The sequence below is a fragment of the Peromyscus maniculatus genome, chromosome 9 (genome assembly GCF_049852395.1).
Source record: "Peromyscus maniculatus bairdii isolate BWxNUB_F1_BW_parent chromosome 9, HU_Pman_BW_mat_3.1, whole genome shotgun sequence".
Classification (NCBI taxonomy): Eukaryota; Metazoa; Chordata; class Mammalia; order Rodentia; family Cricetidae; genus Peromyscus; species Peromyscus maniculatus.
This window is the reverse complement of record NC_134860.1, coordinates 97,638,481-97,663,567: the sequence shown is the minus strand read 5'-3', so window position 1 is coordinate 97,663,567 and position 25,087 is coordinate 97,638,481. Positions and strand designations below refer to the sequence as shown.

At 39.5% G+C, this 25,087-nt stretch overlaps 1 protein-coding gene across 7 annotated transcripts in view; it reads left to right on the top strand.

Annotated features, from left to right (window-relative positions):
* Klf12 (KLF transcription factor 12) overlaps positions 1 to 25,087 on the top strand; it is a 433,603-nt gene that overhangs the window by 303,764 nt on the left and 104,752 nt on the right. For all 7 annotated transcript variants that reach the window (XM_042285277.2, XM_042285279.2, XM_076545456.1 and 4 more), the window contains one exon: positions 5,549 to 5,684. In XM_042285277.2, the coding sequence (XP_042141211.1) occupies positions 5,549 to 5,684 (136 nt within the window). The remainder of the gene's footprint in view (positions 1 to 5,548; positions 5,685 to 25,087) is intronic.

Sequence of the window (25,087 nt, the reverse complement as noted above, 5' to 3'; positions counted from 1 at the left end):
TACCAAAGCCTATTCTCTCTCAGCCTCAGATGATACTTTTCTTTGACTATTTAAGTCCTTATCACTGTATAAGTTTTGCAATAAATTACCTAGTTCTTGAATAGTCAATCTGATCATGGTTCATAGTCAGTTAATATCTCCTAGCAAGTTTTGAAAGTCATTAAAAGTTCATAATTTATATCTCCTGATTTGCAGTTTCTTTGGTTGAATTTTCAAGCCCTAGGTAATTAAGATAATCTCCTCTCTGTATTTTTTCAAGAACAATTTGTAACCTCTAATAAGACAAAGTTTTCTTTACTTCCTCAAACAATTTTTCTAAGGTATCTATATCTGAATCAGCTAGTAAGATATCATCCATATAATGATAAAATATAGATCAAGGAAACTGTTTATGAATTCTTTCTAATGGCTGTTGTACAAAATATTGACAGATGTTAGAGCTGTTTAACATCCTTTGTGGAAGAACTTTCCACTGATACCTTTTAACAGGCTGGGAATTATTATAAGTAGGCAAAATGAAGGCAAGTTTTTCTCTATCCTGTTCTTGTAAAGGTATAGTAAAAAAAAAAAAAAGCAGTCTTTTAAATCAATCACTATAATAGAACATCCTTCAGGTAATAAAAAAAAAAAAGGAACAGAATTCCAGGCTGTAAAATATCCATTGACTGGATCACCTTATTAACTGCTCTCTTATCTGTTACCATTCTCTATTTTCAGATTTCTTTTTAATGACAACTATAGGAGAATTCCAAGGTCTGGTCAGTTCTTCAATATGTTGAACATTTAGCTGCTCATATGCCACCTGCTCTAGTGCCTATAATTTTTCTCATGTTAAAGGCCATTGTTCCATCCAGACAGGTTTGTCAGTTAACCATTTTAAAGATAGGGCTGTTGGTACCTTTGAAAGATCAACATCTATTGTGCCCCACTTAGGTACAACCTGAATGATCCGTGACTATTCTTGAATATACCTTTTAGTATTTCTCTCAGAAGCATTATTTATTTTATGATTTATTTCTGAGATTGGAGGAATATTAATCTGTGTTTTCCATTACGGTAATAAATCATGTCCCCATAAATTCATTGCTATGCTAGACACATGTGGCTTCACATTGTCTACCTGTCGTTCTGGCCCTATACTTTCAACCTACCTTGTACTTTGTTTCACTTGAAATAAAGTTCCAATCATGAGAAGCTGAAGAGGCCAATCTGGATGCCAAAATTTTGGTGAAATTATTGTTACATCTGCACCTATATCTAATAAACCTTCTATTGCAATGCCATTCATTCATATTTTTAGCTTTGGTCTTTGGTCATTTATAAAAGTTGTTTTATGGTCTCTCCTGAGAATTTTATCAACTGAAGCTCTTCTGTCATCCAGAGGAGCATTATGGTTTTTTAACAACAGGCGTTAAATCTTTTAATTGCTCTGTGGAGGAGTTTCCCCAATGATGACAAGGAATGATTGAACCAAATTTGACACTGGGGCATAGGAGAAGTCCCCTAAAGCATTTCCCATTGGCAATGGGTTCCCTTGCTTGTCCCATGTTGATCTGCATTCATTAGTTCAATGCTGGCCTTTACCACACCTTCTGCATATTCCAGAAGCCTGGGGCCTTCTGTTTGGATTATCTCTAGAAACAATATTATTCCTAGGAGTGTCTTGCCTACAGTCCCTTCAGATGACCTTATTTACCACAATTAAAACATCTGACCTTTTAATTTTTCTTAAAATTTTTAGAAGTTTAAGTATCATCATAAGTGTGAGATCCAATATCAGCTGTATTTCAGATCCATTCATCTATGGGTGCTGATCTTAAGGCTTAATTACCCTTTTTCATCCTGAATTAGCATTTTCAAAAGACAAAGATTCAATTAATATTTGTCTAAAGTCAGGCTCTGATAGCATTCTATTTACAGCTAAAGTCAATCTTTGTTAAAAATCAGTGAAGGCTTCTTTGAGGCCTTGTATAATTTTAGTAAATGACTCAGTCCTATTTACTGATTCTTCAGCTCTGTCCCACACATTCAAAGCTGCTATATGGCATAAAGCCAAGGTATGATAATCAAATCTAAATTGTCTTTGCAAATCAACATACTGGACTTCACAGAGAAACTGGTCTTGGGAAATTTCAATACCTCTAGCCCTACTCCGTTTTTTTCTTTTTTTAACCCTAGCTTCCTCTCTCCACCATATTTTCTGTCATAAATAAGGACTGGCTTCAAATATTGCTATAGCTAAATCTTTCAAGTCTTTTAGAATAATTCTATTCCTACTTTCCCATGAGTTTCACAAAGGGTGAATGCATGCCGTATGAAATGTCTGCTTTCTTAAATCTCTTCAAATCTAACATTTCTACAGGATCCCAGTTAACTTCTGCATACCCTTTGGGTGCCTATCATCTGGTGGTAATTTTGTATGGTAATAGAATAAATTAAGTTGGTTTTCTAATAACTTGGGCTGTTCCTCTTCAGTTTCATAATTCAGTGGTGCAGTGGATTCTGCTCTAAATTCCTCTGGCTGTGTGGGAATATTTTTCTTAGTTTCATTAGTAGGTCTTTCTAAGGATTGTATCTTTATCAGTCAATATTTCATATTTGAAACAGATACTAAATCACTTTTTTCAGCATAAAACATGAATTATCAAACTGATAATAATTATAACCAATATTATGTCAATCCCAGATAAGTTGATTATCCCTTCATTTAATATTTCATTTTCACACCATCCATTGGAGATGTGTCATATAGAGTCCTAACTCCCTGCACCTGCTGTGATATTGTTTCCCATTCTTAATATGGGAAAGACTTTAAAGAACAAACAAAAACAAAAACAAAAACAAAAAACCTAATACCCCCCCTTAAGAATTTCTAGCTATCTCACTAGCTCTGCCAACTTTTCAGTTTTTAAATAGCTTCAACATTGGAGCTGTGCATGGGTAGTCAGCTGCAGTGATGATTCTTGAATCTTGGCTGTATGGGCAGGGATCTAGGGTGCTTCAGGGTACCCAGAGCCAGAGTAACATGTTGCAGCTGGTTGTCACTGTACTGCACACCCTGGCTGAGGGTAACTGCAGCTGCTCACGTGCCATTCAGGGAAGGGGAGTGAGCCACCTGAAAAGTGGACTTGGGGAGATGGGGTAGGAGAAGCCTGTGTGGCTAGGACACAGTGGGGGAGGGCACCAGCCAGCTGGATGACAAAGATAGTGATGGGCTCTTGTCAGCTAGTGACAGAGCTGACTTGGGTGGCTGCAGAGCCAGCAGGTGGCTGTGACTGCAGATGTGGGGGCCAGGGCATGCAATCCAAGGTGTGGCTGTTGCAGGTAGACTGCAACTGAAAACATACCTGGCGGGAAAAGCTGGTGACCCATGGCAGCTCTGAGAAGTGGCAGCTTTAGAAGCCACCACGTGATCTTGCCACACAGTGGACAACAGATCAATTGAATACTCAGATTGTTCTATTATTAAATAAAACTCAGAAGTCAGATATTGGGGTTAAAACCTGATAGATCCAAACAGGAATGATGGGCTGACCCTGCCTCTCCACACTTCCAGATCAAAAAGGCCCAAGAATACTTCTAAGCCCCTCTCCATTCTTTCCTGTGTCTTTCTATCCCAATCTGGGTCCTCCAAAAACTCTATGGTTAATTCTGGCCAACTGAATGTTGACTTTGCTTTCTGATTCAAAGAGAATAAATGGCTTTATTTGAGGGTAAGGCTAAAGAATATAGGTAATCCAATGTGTATCAGTATTTCCTTGACTTCGAAACTAGGACACATTTATTCAACTGAACGTCATATCATGGAACACCTCCATTTGTCTAAACTCTTAACTCTCTGGGTAAAATTTTCAATCTTTGCACAGTTGACATTTAGGAGTGATATATTCTTTAGTATGGATGGCTGAGTATCCAGAGTATTATAGAACATTTAGCAATGTCCTTGACTTATCTACAATATGGCAATAACATTCTTCTGTCCCCAATAGCACCCCATCTCTCAAGTCTTGACAGGCAAAGTATTTCCAGATACTGCCAGAATCTCTGGGGACAAATCAATGAGGAATTTACCCATATTTAAAGACAAGTATTTTAGAGTATTTGAATCAATTCATATAATATTTAACCAAGTATTCCCATTTCACAAAGCACAGTTTTATTTGAATGGACTTAGAGACAGAAAATGTGTCAGCTACATTAGCATCCACCAGAGTACTAGTCCCTTCAGTTAGAAATCTGTGGAGACCCCTAGGGTTAGTTTCTCCAGCCACATTGTAAATATTGTATAAACCACAAATTGTCTGTTCCTGGGTGAAATGTGATGAAATATCAGCATTTACTTGTAGGTCCATGAGGTATAGCTACAAAAATTTATTTGAAAAATAAAAGGTATCTTTTGCTTGATTATATCCAAATGTCATTCTAACCCTGATTTTAAATATGCTTGAACCTAACTGCCACTGCAATCTTGATTTGAAATGTATTGTACCCAAATGTCATTGTAACCTTGTTTTGAAGTACATTTCTTTCCTTTGCAAACAATGGTGGCTTTGCAAACCTCTGTTTTCCAGTGAGGAGTAAAGATCTGGATGAGAGCTGAGTGGATTGGAATTATGTATTTTTAACAATTGAGTAAGGGCATTTTCAATTGAGGAGGTGTGCTTATTATCTAAGGGAGGTGAGATTTGAAGAAATTTTAGTCAGTGATTGCTAAAGCTACTCAAAGAGGGAGTAAAAGGTAGAAAATCTAATTTTACAAACCATGTGGTGTTATGTTACACTACATTTTTCACTGAAATGTTCAGACGGCCTTGGTCAACAGGAGCAGAAGATCGGCATCTTACTTTGACAAAGTTCAGGGTTGGAAGAGAATCCGATGTAGAAATATCTTTTTAGAGGCTGTAGTCGTGATAGAGATGAGAGCATACTTTCCAACATATGTAAGCAAATGTTAGAAATGCTGGGTACTTTCACCTCTGACATTTTTATGTAGTGACGTCTCTGCTCCACCTGTGACAATGATAAACTATAAGACAACTGTTCACCGAAGAAAGGACCAAAAAAAAATCATGTCAATTTTGTTCTTTTTTAAACTTCCTATGAGAGCATGAAGCAAATAATACCTCCTCTACCTCCTGCCCTGTAGCCTCCAGGGAAAGTGCTAATGAAAAATGGCCTGGCTGGAAGTCTGGCAGCAGAAGAGAGCAGGAAGAGAAGCCAGGGGATGGAGCATTACAGTTGCTCATGAGCTCTGTAATTAGCGTTGACCACACTGAGTTGGCAATGTTACAGTTTATTGATAGTGATGGCTTTTGTTCTAAGAGCATACAGGGAATGCTTGGGATCTAATGTAGGTATGGTGTTCATCACAGGGACAAGGAAAAGCTGTCTGTGAATGCTCAGTGCATAAAACACTAATTCCTGTTGTGTCTAGGATTCTGCTGGTTGGAAATGCACGGGAGAGTTAGCCTATGCTCAACGTCGGTCCAACATGAAGTTCCATTCTGCACACTAATTTTAATTCATTATATATGCCTTTTCTTCCCAGCACAAATGGACCCCCGAGGCCTATCTCCCAGACAAAGTAAAAGTGACAGTGACGATGATGACCTGCCAAATGTGACCTTAGATAGCGTTAATGAAACTGGATCCACGGCCCTTTCCATAGCCAGAGCAGTCCAAGAGTAAGTACCACATTCTCAGGATGAACTGAGCATTGTGAGATGATTGAGGGATAATGGGAACTGAAACCTCTCTGGTTCCTTAGGCATGTCATTCTAGCTCTGAACTGGCACATGTGACTGTTTCTGTCCATTTGGCCAGCATGCTTTGGGAGCAAGTTATGGCAAAGAATGAAATGTCTCAAAAGAGTGTGAGTTTTTGTTTTGTTAGATGTAAGAACTCGATGCATCCTTGCAAACACCCATTGCACCACTCAAAAATTGTTCTTTTTGAGTATTAGTATCCAGTTATCACCATCAATACTCATCTACAAAGCAAAGGGCAACAGAATGTTTCAAGTATCCTTATCTTCATGTTTATCATGATTTTTTTTCTAATTTGTTAAAAAAAAATTTAGTTTTAATTGTATGTGTGTATGCTCATGACAGTAGTACTTGAGGAGGCCAGAAGAGGTCATCAGGTCCCCGGGAGGTCGAGTTGGAGGCAATTCTGTGTGAACAGCCTTCCCTGGGTACTAGGTACAGATACTCTCTAGGAGCAGTATGTGCTTTTAACCCATGGGCCATCTCTCCAGCCCCTCTTTTTCTTGCTTTGATAGGATACTTACAGAACAGCTTTATGGGAGATTTAAATTTGGAGGATACTGTGTTAGTACTTTGGAAAATAAGAATCATACACACCTTTCCAAGGGATTTTTTTCTCTATTTCCTTACTTTCACTCAGGCCACAGAATTAGAAATCAACTTTTGCTTGTAAAAAAACAAAAACAAGAACAACTGCATTTGTATAGTTGTCAACTCTGTCTAGAACATAACTTGTGCTAGTCCATGTGTATTTTTCTGTATGTTACTTTTGACATTGTTGAGATAGAACTGACAAGACTGTGTATATTTAAAATGTAAAATTTCTTGATGTTATAAGCTTCAGTACTGTGAAATGATTGCCATAGTCAAGTTAATTAATGTGCCCATCATTTTACTTGGTACCTTTTTGTTGTTTCTGTTCGGAATCCTAAAGATCTATTATTTGTTTTATTTTATGTGCATGGGTGCTTTGCCTGTATGAATGCATATATGAATGTATGTCCATACACCATAAGCATGCCTGATACCTGCAGAGGACAGAATCAACCTTGGATTCCTTGGAACTGGAGTTGTAGATGGTTGCGAGCCAACATATATGTGTTTGCAATTGGACCCAGGTCCTCTGCAAGACCAGCAAGTTCTCTTAACTACTGAGCTATCTTTCCAGCCCCAGAGCTATTTCTTAGAAAATGTCAAATGTACAGGGCAGTGTTGTTAACTGTCATCACCATGGGATATCATCAATTTTCTTTTTCTTTTTAACTTGAAAGTCTTTCCTCCCCACATCCAAGCTCTTGCAGCCTACTATCCTGCCCTGTTTTTCTGTGTTCAACTTGTTTAACTCCACAAATTAGTGGTAATTCTTTGACATGCTTGGATGATACAGTTCCAAGCTACAATATTTTGTATAAAAATGCAAGTCCTTGTCCTTGAAAATATTCTGAAAATCATGCATGCATATTAAGGGAAGCTGGATTTATTATTCATGTTGGTGTATTCATTAAAAAGGTTACTAAAGCATACATTGAGCTTCCATCGCCTAGAAAGCTGCAGAATACCTGGATCATCAATAATTAATACGCCATCTTTAGTCTGAGTCTGTATGCAAGCATTTAAAAGTACTGAGATGCTTTTCAGTGAAACAACCAGGATGCCCCCAAACAGCCTCTTAAATATCGGGATATTTCCAAACTTCTAGTAATATATTGAAAAAATTTCACTGTAAGAATTCTACAATCCATGTTAAGTTACAGAAAATTCTGTACACTGGTTTGCTTAGCATTAACTTTCAATGTTTTGATTCAGTTGTGAGTCTGTCTTCTCGCTCTCATTTCCTCTTGAGCGCCTGATACATGGAATTCTTTCACTATTAACTTCTCGTTCACCTCTTTCTTCTTGCTTTTCCTCTGATGCCCAGTGTTAATTCAAACTACTAAAAATATCACGTTAGCATGGGAATAATGAGACGATTTCAAAGGGTTCCTGAGGGTCTCTCCATTTTCTGTACTTGTAGACCTTTCCTGAGACTATTGGGTGGAGACGCACACCGGGAGGAAGACAGTGAAATCAGAGTTTTCTGTAGAGCAGATGAATGAGTTTTAAATCAATGAGGAAAGATTTTATGGTTTGTCTTTCCAGTTACAAGGCAGTGGAGCCCCGGTCTCAGGTGCATCCATAGTTTTTTCCATATCTTCTCTTGTTAGCTGCAATATAGAGTTGGCCATGAGAACAGAAAGATTGGTAAGGGGGAGGAAATTCTAGAAGACTGACACCAGGATGTCAATGGCCGTGTTCTACGTCAGACATTTGTTGAAGAGCCCTAACACGAGGATAGAGCACAGAGCAGATACCTGCACCTGGAGCTTTCTGTCCCTGTCCTGCTTGGCTGTGTGTCCTGACACAAGCTAGAGTTATCTTAGAAGAAGAAGCACAAATGAGAAGATGCCTCCATTCAGTTGCCTGTGGGCAGGCTGTGGGGATATTTTCTTGATTGATGACTTGAATGCAAGGACCAGGCTCACTGGGGGAACTGCCACCCGTGGCCCACAGTGGTGCAAGAGAGACCGAGAAAGCCATGGAGAGCAAGTCAGTAAGCAGCATTTGCCATGGGCTCTGCTTCTCTTCCTGCCTCCAGGGCTCTGCCTTGAGTCTCCCTCACTCCTCTGGATGATGGACTATAAGCTGTAAGTGAAATAAGCCCTATCCTTCTCCAGGTACATTTGGCAATTGTCTTTGTCACAGAAATAGAAAGTAAACCAAGACAGTTTCTGTATTCATTTGGGTAGAGTGCTGCCTCGTGTGCTGTCATGTACACACACACACACACACACACACACACACACATACATACATACATACATACATACACACACACACACACACACACACACACACACACACACACACACACACAAAATTTCTCATATCAAAAAAGATAAGAGATAGTTTATTTTGTAGCCAAATATAGAAACCCTGGCCCAGGAATGGAGTCAGGCCACTCTGAGTTTGACTTAATAAAAGTTTGATTAAATTGTTTTGGTAACAGAATGAGCAAAGTCATGAATTGAGACACTTTCAAAAAGCATTGGTGGGTACATCAGATAGACGGGTTAAAGCAAAATGGGGAGACCTCAGCTACTGCCCTCCGATGGTATAGGATGGCATTTTGGTTGATGGAAACATGGGCTCTGTTTCTACATTCCAAGGGATTTACCTAATGGTCACAAAAACGTTAGCTCACATACAGGAGAGAGCAATAAATGGCCACTAAGGGTGAGAGAGTAAAGTTTGGCTCAAAGTGATTTGGCTCTGGCTGGACTTACAGCATTCCAAACTCTCCACAATCACTAGAGGTCTAATGAGTTAATCAGCCTCACAGTCAGTTAACTGTGAGGAGCAGTTCTATACAGGAATTTTTATTCACAGGTCAGATAAGCCTTGATATCCTAACAGTGCCCCCTCCCCAGCAGTATTCACTTTACTGATTTCTAAAGAGGATTTTTTAAATTAAATTTTGGGTTTACAAAATAGTTTCTCTTGATTTTATATATAGAAGTTGTTGGCCAGTATGTATTTCCTCCCTAGAAATTCAGATGTGTCTTCAAATAAAAAAGAGTACCCCAAGGCCACCTCCATGTATATGGGATTTACTTCACAAGACCACTTATTGTAGCATGAAGCTTAAAGAGTCTTATTAACAAAATCAAACCTGAGGCCAGTTATTTGGGTGAATGCTGGAAGATCAGAGAAGCAGAACAAGCCAAATGCTTCTAGTTTCTGGTCTTCACGCCTTATATACCTTTCTGCCTCCTACCACCACTCCCTGGGATTAAAGGCTCCCTTTCTGGGATTAAAGGTGTGTGTCACCATCCCTGGCTGTTTCCAATGTGGCCTTGAACTCACAGAGAACCAGAGGGATTTCTGCCTTTGGAATGCTATGATTAAAGGTGTGAGTGCCACCATTTTCTACCCTCTGTATCTAGTGGCTGTTCTGTTCTTTGACCCCAGGTAAGTTTATTAGGGTGCACAATATTTTGGGGAACACCATACCACCACAGTTGATCAGTATTCTTAAGAGGAACACCTAACCATTCTCATGGACTAATCTGACCCCTTTACAGCTCAGTCAGTGAGTTTCACTAAGTTGCAAACACCAGGCAGGGAGCGATTCACAGCTGGGCTCTTCCTTGTTTTAATCTTGTAGATACTGTGCCATGTTAACAGCCATGTCTTCATGATTCTGACAGAGACAAATTTCACCATTTGTACAACATCTGTTTTGTCTAGGTCTCAACCCCCAGGCCCCTGCACAATGGTAAAATGGAGTCATTCCCCTTGACAACTTGCAAACATAATTATGAAATAAGTGTTTAGAGGAAGAAAGGGAAAAGCATACGATTAGAGGAAATTATTATAATTAACTCTAATTCTAGACAAAATACTGATGTTTTTGAAATAAGTGAACTTTCAAGTTTGAAGTTTGACTGTCTAGAACCTCTCATTTCTTCTCTTCTTTCTCTAAATTCTGAACATTCTCAGTCCTTTCAGTGTCCACAGAATAAGCATGTTCCATAAGCTGCAGTGTGAGTGAGCGGCATGGAATGAGAGGCCCCTCCCCAGAGGAGTTCCTGTCCTACCTAGGATCAAGTTAATAGGGCAGAATGTGGGAGAAGTCTATGTCCGAGTGAAGATGAGAAGGGAAGGAGACGCTTTGGAGGAAGGAGATGAAGATGTTTTACCAGCGTCCTGACATCTGTCCCTGTTAAAATGAAACAGCTTTTAAGTGGTTTGCTGTCCACCACATTCAAGCTACTTCCACTGTTTCAATGTCTCCTGCATCCCATTTTATTATGTGGCTTATGTGAAATGCCTCTCTTCATGGAGAAGGCAACATAGATTTCAGAAAGTGATGAAACTTATGTTTGGTGTTTCTTTTGTATGTATTCTTCAAAGAAGAAAATATGGTGGCCAGTTCGCTATCCCATGGGTACTTCGAATGTCCCTTAGCTAGTCCACATACCACGCTACCTCTCTTACAAAACTGCATTTAATGATTCCAGAAAGGCAGAAATGTTAGGTGGTATTTTCTGTTTTGTTTTGTTTTTAATCTTTATTGTGTCATTCCAAACTTGTAGAACAGTTTACACCCTCTTGCTTTCCTTAATTTCCCCTTGATGGTTCTGTTAATGTCTTTTAAATCACACCAGAGAACAGGACTAGAGATGAGAAAGGAAAGGAAACCTAAACTATTGCAGGGATTTACAGTTGGCAGATTCTCCGAGAACTCTTACAGTTTTCATTTCATCTGACCTGTGGTACCGCCTTTACCATGCGGAGAAAGAAAACAGAGGCATGGAAACGTTTGTGCTCTCCTTAATGCTCCTACAGTAAGTCAGCTGCAGAGTTCATTGTCAAGACATCTGCAACCGTGCCCTGCTGGAGGAAGGGCCATTTGCAGCCCCAGCTTTATGTAGTGGATTTCAACTCTCTATTGTGACTATCTTATGGTACTTGTGCTATTGAGCTGAACCCCAGCAAACACCAGCATAAGGGGTCTTGATTGTACAATGTCTGCTCTCCAAACTCATTCTTATTCTAAGCAGGATATCATTATGGGAAAAAGAATTCTGCCAGGTATATTATCAGATATATAATAAAAAGGATTATTTGTCTGTAACACCATGCATTATTTTGAAGAATGAAGAAATAAAATGCAAAATAGTAGAATGTTTTTTTAAATAAACATTATCATTATTATATTTTAGTTTAAAAGCCACTGCTGGCTATTTCTTCTTGAAGAAACGTGATTTCAGGTATGTTTTAGTATATCATATATGCTGACATGTGTAAGACCCCAAATCAAGTTTTTTTTTTAGGATTGCTTTGTGCCAAGCAGTGATTGGTAATATGTGAGGAATGAAAGGATGGTACCCTTCACTTCTCTTTCTGACTGAAAGGTCTCAGGAGGTTTATGTCTTTTCTGAGCTACTAAGAGTGGATTGACAGGGCACTGAGGAAAAGCCAGAGCCAACTCACATTTGCTTTCTACTTCCTAAGGGTTGAACTACTCAGGTTCTGATCTCAGAATCCTCCTAGACCCAGGATGTATTTGAGGAAACTATGTTTTCAGTTCATAATCCTAACAAGATCTGGAATACGTCCAAGTCCCACTCTAGGTCCTACTAAGAGATACATTTGGACTGAGATATTTAGAGAAAAGTCTAGCTGTCAGTGATGAGGCAACAACCATCTTGTCTAGTGTACGAGGGCTGATGGGTAAGTAAGGGAAGCATTCTCTCCCCCAGTGAAGGAGATGCTGTCTGACAGCCCTTTTCTTGAAGAAAGTTTTTTAAAAAAAAAAAAAGAAAAGAAAGAAAAAGAAAAAGCCCTGATTTATCGAGAATGGTTTCAGACTTAAGTCTAAAGTACATGCTTGGCCAGCATCAACTCAACAGTCTGCTGAGACTGAAAAAAAAATTGTGATGACTTCATAACCCATTCTCTGAGTGTTTGGAGTAAGATGGAGACCATCTGTCCACTTGAAGCCCTTGCTTTATTGAAACAGCCTCTGGTCTCTCCTTAAGTACAAAAAGTGCAGCGAAGTTTGTCTAATCACTTACTATTTGAATAGTGTAGTGGATTACCAAATTAGTTCTTGCATTCATTAGGCAAGCTACTCATTCATTCATTCATTCATTCATTCATTCATTCATTCATCCATTCATCCAACCTTGTGTAACATAGTGGAGACGTAGAATGAATGACTCAGCTCTCGACTATGAAGAACTCCTAGTGAAAACATATGAGATTGGTAAAAGTCTAGTGAGGTAATAGACTGGGGCAGCATTGCTGTGAAAGAAATGATAAGTACACCTGTGTCACACTGGAGCATGGCAAAGCTTTTCCATGTGCTTAATGCAGAAATTCTTCGTGACTGGTGAAAAACTGAGTGAGGAGGCAAAATGGGCAGAGGAGCTACTTGGAGAGAGATATATAGAAGAGTCTGGACCAGGAAGGACAAACTCATGCTCTTGACAGTGGGGAGACACCACTGGATTGTTTTTGTAACAGTTGCATGATCAATGTGCTTTACAGGTGTCGATCTCAAGAAAAGCTGGGTGTGATTGCACAGATTGAGCACTATGTTCCTGAAAAGGTCCCATACAACCTAGGAGTCTACAACCTCCCAAACTGGACACAGTGTTTCATAGTATCAATTCTATATATATTAGATATACACAATCACACACATGTGTGTGCACATACACACAATTTTCATTATGTGGAGCTACTCAGTGGACAGATAATGTCTTAGCTTTCTTGCCATATGCAAAACTAATAGAATACCTGATCAGGTCCTATTTTGAACAGCAGAAAAACAATAGACACAATAATCGCTGATTTTGTGGTACTTGCTTTTGAGTGGAGAAGGTAGGAGGAGATAATTCTGAAGAAGTTGTGGCTTACACAGATGGAGGAAAGGCAGCAGCCTGGCAGTGTGGAGGTGGGAGGCAGTGTAGTTGTGTCCTGTAGGATACACAGGGAAGTCTCTGATAATGTCACACCTAGTTTACGGGAGTAGGTGTGTCTCAGGATTTCTTTTGCTGTGACAAAATACCCAAGTCACAAAAGCAACACAGAAGGGAAGATTAAATTCCAGCTTACAATTCTGTGGTCACAATTTGTCATCGAGAGAAGTCGGAGTAGCACCTCATGGCAGGAACTGGGAGCACGGATCGAAACAGCCTGTGAAGGAATGCTACTTACTGGCTTGCTCCTCATGGCTTGATCAGTTTGCTTTCTTATAACACCCAGAACCACCCAGTTCCCTGGGGTGGCACTGCCCACAGTGAACTTGCAACCAGACTAGTATGTTGAAGGGCAGTTTCTCAACTGATTTCTGTTCTTCCCAAATGACTCTGATGTGTATAAAGTCAACCCCCCCCCCAAAAAATGAATGAGGACAAGGTGTAAGGACAAAACCTGGATATAACTAAAAGAAGAGTGCCCAGAGATAGGAGTAAGTGCAGAGCCCCTAAGGCAGAAGCATTCAGGAATGACTAGCTGTCATTCTCAGTGGCCAAATGAAGAACATACTTCTACTTCCTCGATTTCACAGAAGCAGCAGGGTTCTACAGTTCTACAGAGGCCAGTTGACTGTTCTAACATTCCATCTCTTGTACAGGCATCAAGACAGAATGACAGTGTCTGTGTTCATGCTAGCTTTCCTTTCTACGCCATTACGCCTTCTCTGTTCCCCTATCGCCCATCCCCCAGGTCTGTCTATTTTTTAAAGGAATCTGTAAACAGTTGTAAATAGTCTAAGTCATGCAAAAAATTTTTTCTTCAAATATTTAAACTGTGTGCCTTATTTGTACATGTATATTCTTAATTAGTGACTGCAGGGAGTGTAGGTAATCACCTTTCATGCATTTTATGTATCTTGACACAAATACTCAATAATTATGATTAAATATTAATAAGCCATATTAAAAGTTCCCAGAACCATTCATCACTACTTCTTGGTATGTGCAGCAAAAGTACACATAACCACATCCAAACAATAACATGGCTGAAACTGAGAGTTCACCGGTGCACGGTCTCTAAGTGCTCTGGTCCTGATGTCTTCTTTCTACTGCCCATGAGGTACAGCTGTTGTACCTGTTGGATGCATTTACTTCCATGCATCAAATGAAAGCGAAGGGTCTAAAGATACAGTTTCATGAATGGTCTAATACTCTACAAAACTCTGTGTGTGTGTGTGTGTGTGTGTGTGTGTGTGTGTGTGTGTGTGTGTGTGTGTGTAAAGGAAGACTGAACAAGAGTGAGTCTTAGCAGCCCATTATTTCACTTGGGTTTTTTCTCCGCCTGTTTTTTGAAATCACGTAGCCACTGGCCACCAGCTACCTGAACTTAACACATTATGACTTATCCTAGAAATTAGATTGCAAATCACATACAGTTAGCATAGTAAAAAGTCTGCAAAATTTAAAAATATTTCTGATGTAATGTAAATTTACTAATATGAAGAAAAGAATTCCAAACTTTGACTTGAAATGAAATACAATGCTCCCAGTGTTTGGTTTGAACAGTATCCAATATATCATTTGTATTATGTCCCACTATGGTAGGACACAGTAGTATATTAAAACTCATGTGTGCTTTAAATTAGTTTGAATATAATTCAGTTTTTGAAACTAAAATAGTTTTTATTAACCTAATTTTTAATAGTAAAGTAAGTCAAATATTCTGTATAAAATTCTGGTCCCTCTTAATATCAGTTGTCTACTGCAAATGGTCTCATGACTAAGCCAGTGAGAGCAGAAATATCTTCCTCCTAGGTAGGTAAGGCACTTGGGAGGAGAGTGGCAAAGACACTAAAATGATTGAAAGACAGGAACAGCAACCCCAATGAACAGACTTACTCCGTTTTCTAATTTAATTTCTTGAGTTTTAGAAATATTGTTAACATTGCCTTATCAATGTCCCAGTGGCTCTCATAACCTTTTCTAGACTCTGTAGTTCCACATACTTTTAAAGATCAGAAATAACTGGTATCTTTATTTATATACAAACCAACAAAAAATGCCATCAGCTACTGTACCTTCTTCCCCCTCCCCCACTGACTTCAAGATTTAAGGAGCTATGGGCTGTAACAGTAAGAAAATGTAAATAAAAATGAAACTAAATCTGTTATCCAAGTCATTGAAGAAGAAATCTCTGTGGCAAAATCCCCTGACCTTTCAGGGGGGTCATGTAATCATCCTCTGTTTTGCCTTGTGTGTATGAACACAACTACAAGGACAGAATTGAAATTCATTATTATAGCCAAAGCATCCATTGTCTACTACAAATATGGAACTAATTTTAACACATTTAATTGCATTTAGTTATTTGTGGTGTGTGTGTGTGTGTGTGTGTGTGTGTGTGTGTGTGTGTGTGTGTGTTATATAGAAGCACGGTTGTCTCTCTTTATACCATGTAGTTTCTGGGGATGGAACTCAAATCATCAGCTGAACCATTATGCCAGACTTAAAACTAATTTTAAATTTGACATGTAGATCATTTTGCTTGTATGTGATACAGTGTAATAAAGAAAATTGATTAGGGACAATAAGTGACTTGTTTTTCAATCAGGATATCTAAATGTCTTGTTGGGTTTTTCCCTGGATATATTTCATTTTGTAGTTAAAATATTATTTTTCACAAGCTTATCATCCAAGTGAAATCAGCAAGCCAGTAGGTTTTATAGGGGGAAGAGTACCCAGAAAAATTAGAAGTCATTCAAGGGAAAACAAAATCATTATTGAGTTGAAAGTAGGCAATTTCTTTTGAACCTGAAAAGTACCCTCAATTTTGAAAATGTATTTCTTTGGGAAAGACTTAAACTTTGGCTTTTATACCTTCATTTTTACTCAAATTTAAAGTCAGGAGCTACTTTGAAACAAATGTGATATTTCCAAAATCTTACCAACTATCTCTTTAAAGGACCAAAATTATAGTCATGTTTCTTGTAAGAGTGATGTAACAGTTTGATCACATGCCATAAAACTCAGGGAGAGTAGCTGAAGTTGTCAAAGATCAGAGGGGAGCCTCCCAGGCCTGGGCCTAGCCTCCCACAGTGGCTTCTCAGTGTCAGTGGCAATAACCACAAATGTTAGGTTAAAACTGTAATGCTTTACAATTATCAGTTTGTTCTTGTTTATGGATTCCACAGGATTTCTTAATAGTTTTTCAAATGAGTGATGCCATTTTACAGACCCATGGAAGTGGAGTTATTTAATGTGTGCTGTCACTAAGGACACTTTTCAGTCAGTGTGAAATGTCCTTTTGCTATGTGGACCAACCACGATTTCTTGACTACCCTCTTGAAGGGGAAAGATTATGATTACCATTTGGAGGAAGAATTGATCCTTTTTATGATAACTGGACTCCAGCAGATGCAGTGAGAGAGAAGAACTAGGCATACCTTTGACCTGAATACTGTGTGGTCAAGTGTCCATGTCTGTTTTTTCCACTCTTGAACATCACCCAACTGGGAGTCAAATATATATGAAAATAAATCATTTTTTGCTCTGAGCATAAACAGCTTTGTTTTCTTGAGATTATTTTCAGAACCATACAGTATGATAAATGTTTACGATGTATGTCCATTTTATGCTGCATTGATGATAACAAAATATACTTTGTAAGTGTACCAGAAAGGGCGCAACATGTTCTGTGTACACCATTGTATATAGTCAAGTTGAGCTGTTGTGGATTTTGGTATCCATGGCAAGGATTCTGAAACCAATTCCATAGGATGTCAAAGGGTGATTATGGTAGAGACGGGTGGGTGATGGAGTCGGACCTGATCATGAAATAGCCATGTGCTGCTGCTCTGAGCCCAGAACTACAGCCAGAACCAAGCAGGAAAGACCAGAAATGCAGAACGGTGGTCAGTGACAAAACAAGAGATGAGATTTTTAAAAAGACATTATTTGTATGCAATAAAACAATGTTAATGGTGCATTTCACAAAGCTTCACAATCATATGCCCTTCTATAGCTAGACAGTTTTTGTTATATTGTGGACCTTTCCAGGAAATCCCTTTCTCACTCTCTTGTGTCCCCACTTAGTTAGTTTAGTTCTGTGCTGTGGATATCATTCTATATAAATAAAACACTGATGGCCAGTGACCAGGCAGGAAGTAGGTGGCCAGGCAGGAAGTAGGTGGGACAAGGAGAGAGGAGAATTCTGGGAAGCAGAAGGCTGAGGAGGAGACACTGCAGCCACTGCCATGAGAAGCAGCATGTGAAGACTCTGGTAAGCCACCAGCCACGTGGCAAGGTATAGATTTATAAAAATGGGTTAATTTAAGATAAAAGAACAGTTAGCAAGAAGCCTGCCACGGCCATACAGTTTATAAGTGATATAAGCGTCTGAGTGATTATTTTATAAGTGGATTGTGGGACCGCGGGGCTTGGGGAACCTGGAGAGAAGCCTTCCAGCAACAGTTCTGGGTCTTCATTTGTGAAATCATGTGTGATCTCTTGTTTCAACTTCTTTCACTAAGTGCAGCGTTTCTGTGATTCTTGCATGTTGTCTATTTCTGAGTAGTTAGTATTATCTGTATAGGTAGCATAATTTACATACCCACTCACTTATTTTTTGTGTGATTTTATTTTGTGTTGTTTTTTGAAAAAAATTTCTCTCTCTCTCTCTCTCTCTCTCTCTCTCTCTCTCTCTCTCTCTCTCTCTCTCTCTCTCTCTCTGTGTGTGTGTGTAGGAAGGAGATAGGTCAGAAGACAAGTTGTTGATATAAAAGTCTCCTTCCAGTCTATTGGTCCCAGGCATCAAACTCACATCAATCTTGGCAACAAGCACCTTAACCCCCTGAGCCATCTCAGTGAACCAGTTTTGTGTTTTGAGACAGAATTTGCTATGTAGCTCTGAGTGGCTGGGACTCATGATCCTTCTTCAGCCTACTGATCCATTCACTTTCTTTTTTTTAATTAAGGAAATTTTTATTTATTTTACATACCAATCACAGATGCCCCTCTTCCTCCTCCCACCCCTCCAGTCTTCCCCCCAAACCTGCTCCTCATCCCCTTCTCCAAAAGGGTAAAGCCTCCCATGGGGAGTCAGCAGAGCCTGGTACATTCAGTAGAGGCAGGTCCAAACCCTTCCCCCTGCATCAAGGCTGTGGAAGGTGTCCCACCATAGGTAGTGGGCTCCAAAAAGCCAGCTCATGCACCAGGGATGGATCTTGGATTGGTCTGCTTTCTATCTGGACTCTATGTAAGATTGTATGGACATTTATATGCAGCTATCCAGTGGACATATACTCTCATTCCACCTAGGTCAATACCAAATAGAGGAATACTGGATTATGAGTATATTCATGAATAATTTTGGCAAGATCCAGGTCCAAAGGTGTTGTATCCCTTTGCACCCCTCCAGCAGCATGCATGTGCTCCATTGGTGCTGCATCTTTGATGACTTTGGGTATTGATATCCTTTATTTAAGGTATCTCTAGCAAAGGTTCGGTTCAATTCAGAGGAATGGATGCCAAGCAGTCTGTTTTGAATGCAACCCTGCAGTGAAGAGACAGATGAAGAAAGAATATTTAATCAGGGGACAGAAGAGGCTTAGAAAAGATAAAAGCACACACACACACACACACACACACACACACACACACACACACACACACACACACACACCCTATCCCTCGGAGATTCAAAGAGAATAAAAAGGGAGTGATCTGTCCCACTTAGCAAGGAAGAGTAACTAGGTGTAGCATGGATTCACTTTTAAACTATTTACTTACAAACCAGGTTGCCACAGGCTGAGAAGGGGGGATTGTGAGTGGTAACCACACAGGAGCCTGATGTTGTCAGAGAGCATGTGAAGGAACAAGGCTGTGGGGGTGAGGAGGAAAGAAAAAATGGCAGCCAGTGTGGTGTCAGGAGTTTGTGTAGGACAGAAACATCCACAGAGGGGACAAAGTGAAACATTCTTCAAACAATTGTGTTTCAAAGAACATTTTTTAAAAATTATTTGATCTATACAGAATAAATATATTTGTCTGGACCTTTAGTTGATATGTTACTGTAGAAGGAAATTATGACGTTTATCCATTGAAAATGTCAAATACCAGGATACTGTAGAACTGACATTTTCCAGAGCCGTTTTACCTCCTCTTCTCTGTTTGGTTTTCATTCTAGCTACAACATCTTTGTCTTCTTATCCACACAGACTTTGAAAGTCTCTTTCCTTCCTTTGATATTTTAACTTATAATGTGAGTAAATATTTGCAAGCTGTAAACTCAAAATGTTGATTGAATGATACTTTATCCTGAAGAGAAGGAGCCTTTCTTTACCCAAGCCTCCATTTGCTTCCTTCATACCTAACAGCTCCCCAATCTGGCTGTCTTTATCATTTGGAGAAATGAGTCTCCTAAGCAACTTTTGGGTTCTTGTGCTTCCAAGGTCCATAAGTAATTTTGTATTGCACAGAATTAGCAATGAGAAATCAAAATTCCCCATCTACATTGCTGAAGGGCTCAGAGACTCCTATTGCTCTGAGAGAGTCTTTGTTCTGCACAGATTTGACCAGCTGCAGAAAGAAATCACCCCATTGTTACCCTTCATCCACATGGTGGATCTAGAGCATCTGCCTTGTATGAGACCCTGTGCCCAGGTAGTGAAGGAGAGAAGTGGAGGACATCATTTAACATGCTTTCCCCATTGCTTACTGTGATATCTCTGGTGGGTACAATTAAAGGAAAGTTCTGGTGAGCTAAACTTTGTCTTACCATAAAAATAGAAATTTCTGCTTTCACAAAGCAAACCTATTTATCCATCACCCAGAATATGTGAAGAAATTATCAATGTGGAAGGCCAGCATAGACCTTCATCATCATGGGTGTGGAAATGAGTCAGGATTATCTTCAATGAACCAGTTTGGGGAGAGGGGATCATCAGAGCTTTGGGGACTTTGTTTTGTTTTTGCTTTTTTGTTTGTTTGTTTGGTTGGTTGGTTTGGGGGTTTGTTTTGTTTTGTTTGAGACAGTGTTTCTCTGTGGAGCTCTGGCTGTCCTAGAACTCACTCTCTAGACAAGTCTGGCCTTGAACTCAGATCCTCCTGCCTCTGCCTCCCAAGTGCTGAGCTTAAAGGCATGCTCCACCACTGCCTTTTGTTTGTAAAAGATCTGCTCATTCTAAGATACAAACATTGGTAATTTTGAAACGAGCTCTAAACAGAATTGTAAGATCTGGCTCTTCCCAAGAAGCAGGGGTAATATAGAGATACAAATGCCCCCTTTGATCATTGTGAGCTTAGGGCCATCGTGTCCAGGGGCAGAGCAGTATGCTTACGGTCTAATGGGGTGATTTCTCTAATAGATCCTTAGTTTTGCTGGCTCTTAAGTGAACTCTGAACATGGATAGGTTAATCAAAATGTAGCTTGTGCTATCCTCCAGATACCTTTTAAAGAGAAGTATAAAGGGATTTAAATCTAGAACAGAAGTCAGGGGGAGGGGCTGGAGGTGGATCTCAGTGAGGGAGCATGAAGACCTGAGGTCAAAGCCCTAGGACTTACATAAAGCTGAGCATGGTCATCCTAAGAGCCTACACACCAGAGCCTGTGGACACAGCAAGATCGCAGGAACATGCTCACTCACAATTTAGCCTGAGGTTCAATGAGAGACTCGGTCTCAAGGGAATAGTGAGAAGAACGAAAGAGTGAGACATCCTACATCCTTCGTCTGTCTGTGCTTGCCAGGCACACAGGTTTGGTGCATGTACCACCTACTCACAAACATAAACAAATAAGAAAATAAAAAGTAAATACTTAAAAGGTCAGAAAGGCACTCTAGCAGTGGGAAGAATTTCAGTTTCTGAAATTAATTCTTAAGGGGAACTTCAGGACATATGTTGACTTTTATTAGACAATGGGCTAATAAGGATATGTTCAACTAGGATAATCATGGTGAAACTATTCTACATTTAAATTTTGAATTTTTAAATTTGAATTGAGTTTTATTTATTTGGGTCTGTTTATCTGTATGTGCACCATGTGTATGCAGTGTTCACTGAATCCAAAAGAGGGAATCAAAGTCCCTGGAACAAAGTTGTAAGCTGTGTAATGTGAGTGCTGGGAGCCAAACCTGGGTCCTCTAGAAGAGCCAAAAGTGCTTTTAACCACTGAGCCATCTCCCCAGACCCACTGAATGTTTTGAATATATGTATTTGAGGCACAGATAATTGTGTGCTTGTATTTTTGAAACTGCTTTCCCAATATAAGGTGGAGAGTCATTTCCATGAGGAGTAGATTCTGGTCTGTCATACTCAATACAACCAGAAATGTTACCTTCCTTCTTTGATCCCTCTCAAAAAATAAGATGTGGAGATTACACTAACTGATCTCTCAGATTCTATTGCAGTCTGTTAGATAACGTGAACATATATGAAAGAACTGAAGCATCCTTGGTAAATATAACTTCTTGTCACTGCCTGCATCCTTTGCAGTTTACTCCTGTGGTCCAGGTATGTCCTGCTCTGTTCACAGGATGTCCAATGGCTTTCTGAAATAATAGCTTCCTTTTAGCAACTTGATTCACACTTATACATTTGTTCCTTAATAATCAAAAATACATAAATTTAAGTGAAGTTTAGAAGCTAGTGTCTAAAATTAATATTACTTTGTTTAAATTATATTATATTAAAATAATATATAATATTTTGTTGATTTTAATAATTTTAATATTTTATTTAGTGATAAAATAGTGATATATAATATTTAATGTTTTTATATTTTTTTATTTTATAATTAACTTAATTTCACATATCAGCCACGATTACCCTGTCCTCTCTCCTCCCACCCCCACAGCTGTCCCCCTCAATCCACCATCCATTCCCACCTCCTCCAAGGCAAGGTCTCCTCTGGGGAGTCAGCCCTGCCTGGTACATTCAGTTGAGGCAGGTCCAGTCCCCTCCTCCATGCACCAAGACTGAGCAAAGTGTCCCAGCACTGGCCCCAGACTCCAAAAAGCCAGCCCATGCACCAAGGACAGGTCCTGGCTCCCCTCCTGGGGGCCTCCCAAACAGTTCAAGCTAATCAACTGTCCCACTTATCCAGAGGGCCTGGTCCAGTTCCATAGGGGCTCCTCAGCCATTGGTTCACAGTCCATGTGTTTCCACTAGTTTGGCTATTTGTCCCTGTGCTTTTTCCAAACATGGGCACAATTGTTCAGGGAAGGAACTCTGTTCCAAAAAGCCGGCTTGCAGTCCCAAGCTGTTGTTACTATGGGTAAACAAAGGTCAGCGCCAACTATAACCTCTCAGAATGGGAAGTTCTCAATGTGATATCAGCAAAGGAGTTTCTAAAATGCTTTTTAATACCTAAAGATACCTAAGCTTTGTAGAAGTGTTTAGAGTTCATTGGAATGAATTTTAATTATCTTTAAAATGGCATGTATAGCATAACTGCACACAGCCAAGTTTCCTACATTTTTATAAATTTCCAGCCTCCAAGCACACTGATTTGTACTTTCAGGTTTTCATTCTTGAGACTGGATTACAGCAGATCTCTTCATCTTAGCACGTGTATTTAAGATCCCGATAAATGAGATTCCTGAGGCAGTGAATGTAAGAATTCAGCATGGTGTCGGGAACGCAGACACACCTCAGCTCTCTGGTACCACTCTTTATTACATGCCATTGGTTAGGGAGGTTGTCACTTTGTGCTAGCTCTTTTCAAATTTGTGCGTGCAGATGTCCACTCACATAAAATTGCACACTTGACTACCTTACTGGAGCACCCATGTGCCAGACTGAATTAACCATCAGGCAGAGTGAGGCACACGTGTTCAACACGTGCCAGAGGCGAGCCCTGTGGTCACGTGTAGAACAGTAAGTGAAGGTCTGGCATGTGCCGCTGAAAGACTGTATGAGAAACCATTTGTTCTCATTTTCTAACGTTTACAATAACGAATAGCAATGTGTACTTTTGTTGGAAATTGTTTACTTTGAACCCCAAATCTGCTCTGTACCCTAGTGGCATATAGGTACAACATTCCATGTTTGGAGTATGGACTGTAAGTGAACAGCTTGGTTAATTTTCACATATGCCACAGAGTTGACACTCATATGGACTAACATGTAGAATATTTTGAGATTTAAGTGTCTTTAGCTGTTGTACCCAGTAATGATCTAGATTCTTTTAGTAGTTCCCCACCTAGCAATAGTCTGTATTATTCCCATATGCACAGGCTTCTCAGAGTGCCATAATGTTTCCACTGAGCTGTGAGTTGCAGTGGATTCTGAATCATTTATAATCTTTAATTAAAACAAAATGCAAGAAAAGTGGAATATTGCCTTGAAACTGTTAAGATGATAATGTCGATTAAAACACATCTTTTGTTATTATAGTCATAAAATTCATTTTCATTCACCCTCCCATTTTCATTTACAAAAATAAATTTACTGTAACTAGATATTGCTTCTATCTTTTAGTACTTTGGGATTCTGCAATTCTGCATGAAGCATGCTACTTAAAAAGATCCTAGCTCTTTCAGGTTTCCTCCAGAACATGGGTTTCTGGAGGTTGTGTGTATGAATGGAAGAAATGCATGACTGTGACTGTGCACATGGAGGGAAGCAGTTGAAAATATGGCAGAAGTCAGTTGTCTGTTCGGCCACGTTTGGTACGTTCTGCCAGATCAGAAGGCATGCTGTTGAGCATCGTTTTTGATACTATTCCAGCATGTTGTTAATGAGCTCCAGTTCTGTGTGGCTGCCCTGTTGTCATACCCACAAGGCTCATAATTCCAGACCAGTAGCCATGGCATTGGGTCTGACTACAGGAAATAGTGTACGTTTTTTACTTCTCCCCTTTGCTATGTCAAAGACATTTAGGATGGTTTACGAAAATGTATGCAATATAACATAACTGAAAAAATAACAACCAAGCTGTGGTGGCCTGCTTGAGAATGGCCCCCATAGGCTCTTTTGAATGTTTGGTTCTCATTGGGTGGATTGCTTAGGAAGGATAAGAGGTATGGCCTTGTTGGAGGAGGCTTGTTACTGGGGGTAGGCTTTGATGGTTCAAAGCCCAGGCAAGGCCCAGTCTGTCTGTCTGTCTGTCTGTCTCTGTCTGTCTGTCTCTCTGTCTGTCTCTCTGTCTCTCTGTCTCTCTCTGTCTCTCTCTGTTTCTGTCTGTCTGTCTGTCTATCTGTCTGTCTGATGCTTGTGAATCAGATATAAGCTCTCAGCTACTGCTCCACCACCATGCCTGCCTGCCTGCTGCCAAATAATGGCCATACACTTACCCTCTAAAACTATGAGCAAGCCCCAATTAAATGCTTTTATTTTGTAAGTTGCCTTGGTCATATTGTCTCTTCACAGTAACTGAACACAGTAATAGAACAGTAACTGAGACAGAAGCAAACAAAGCAAGTACAGAGAAAATAATGCAAGAATATTTGAATAAATATAGAGATGTTAGGTTTAGATCAGCAAGGCATATAATCCTGTATCCTAAATAGAGGCTAGAGGCGAGTGTCATTCACAGATACCTGAACGAGACATCTCTAAGGATTTGACTCTAGGAGAATACCCACAACATTCTCCTGTAAACAGACAACAAATCCTTCTCTCCTGACAATGAATTTAAAATGACAGTCAATGTGACAGAAAAATTATAATTCCAAGAAAAATATTTTACAAATTGTACTGAAATTCACTATAGTATCAATTATTTTTATTAAAATACTTCAATTTCATAGGTAATGAATTATAGCTCTTATTATAGTGTAGTTTTAACCTATATTTTAA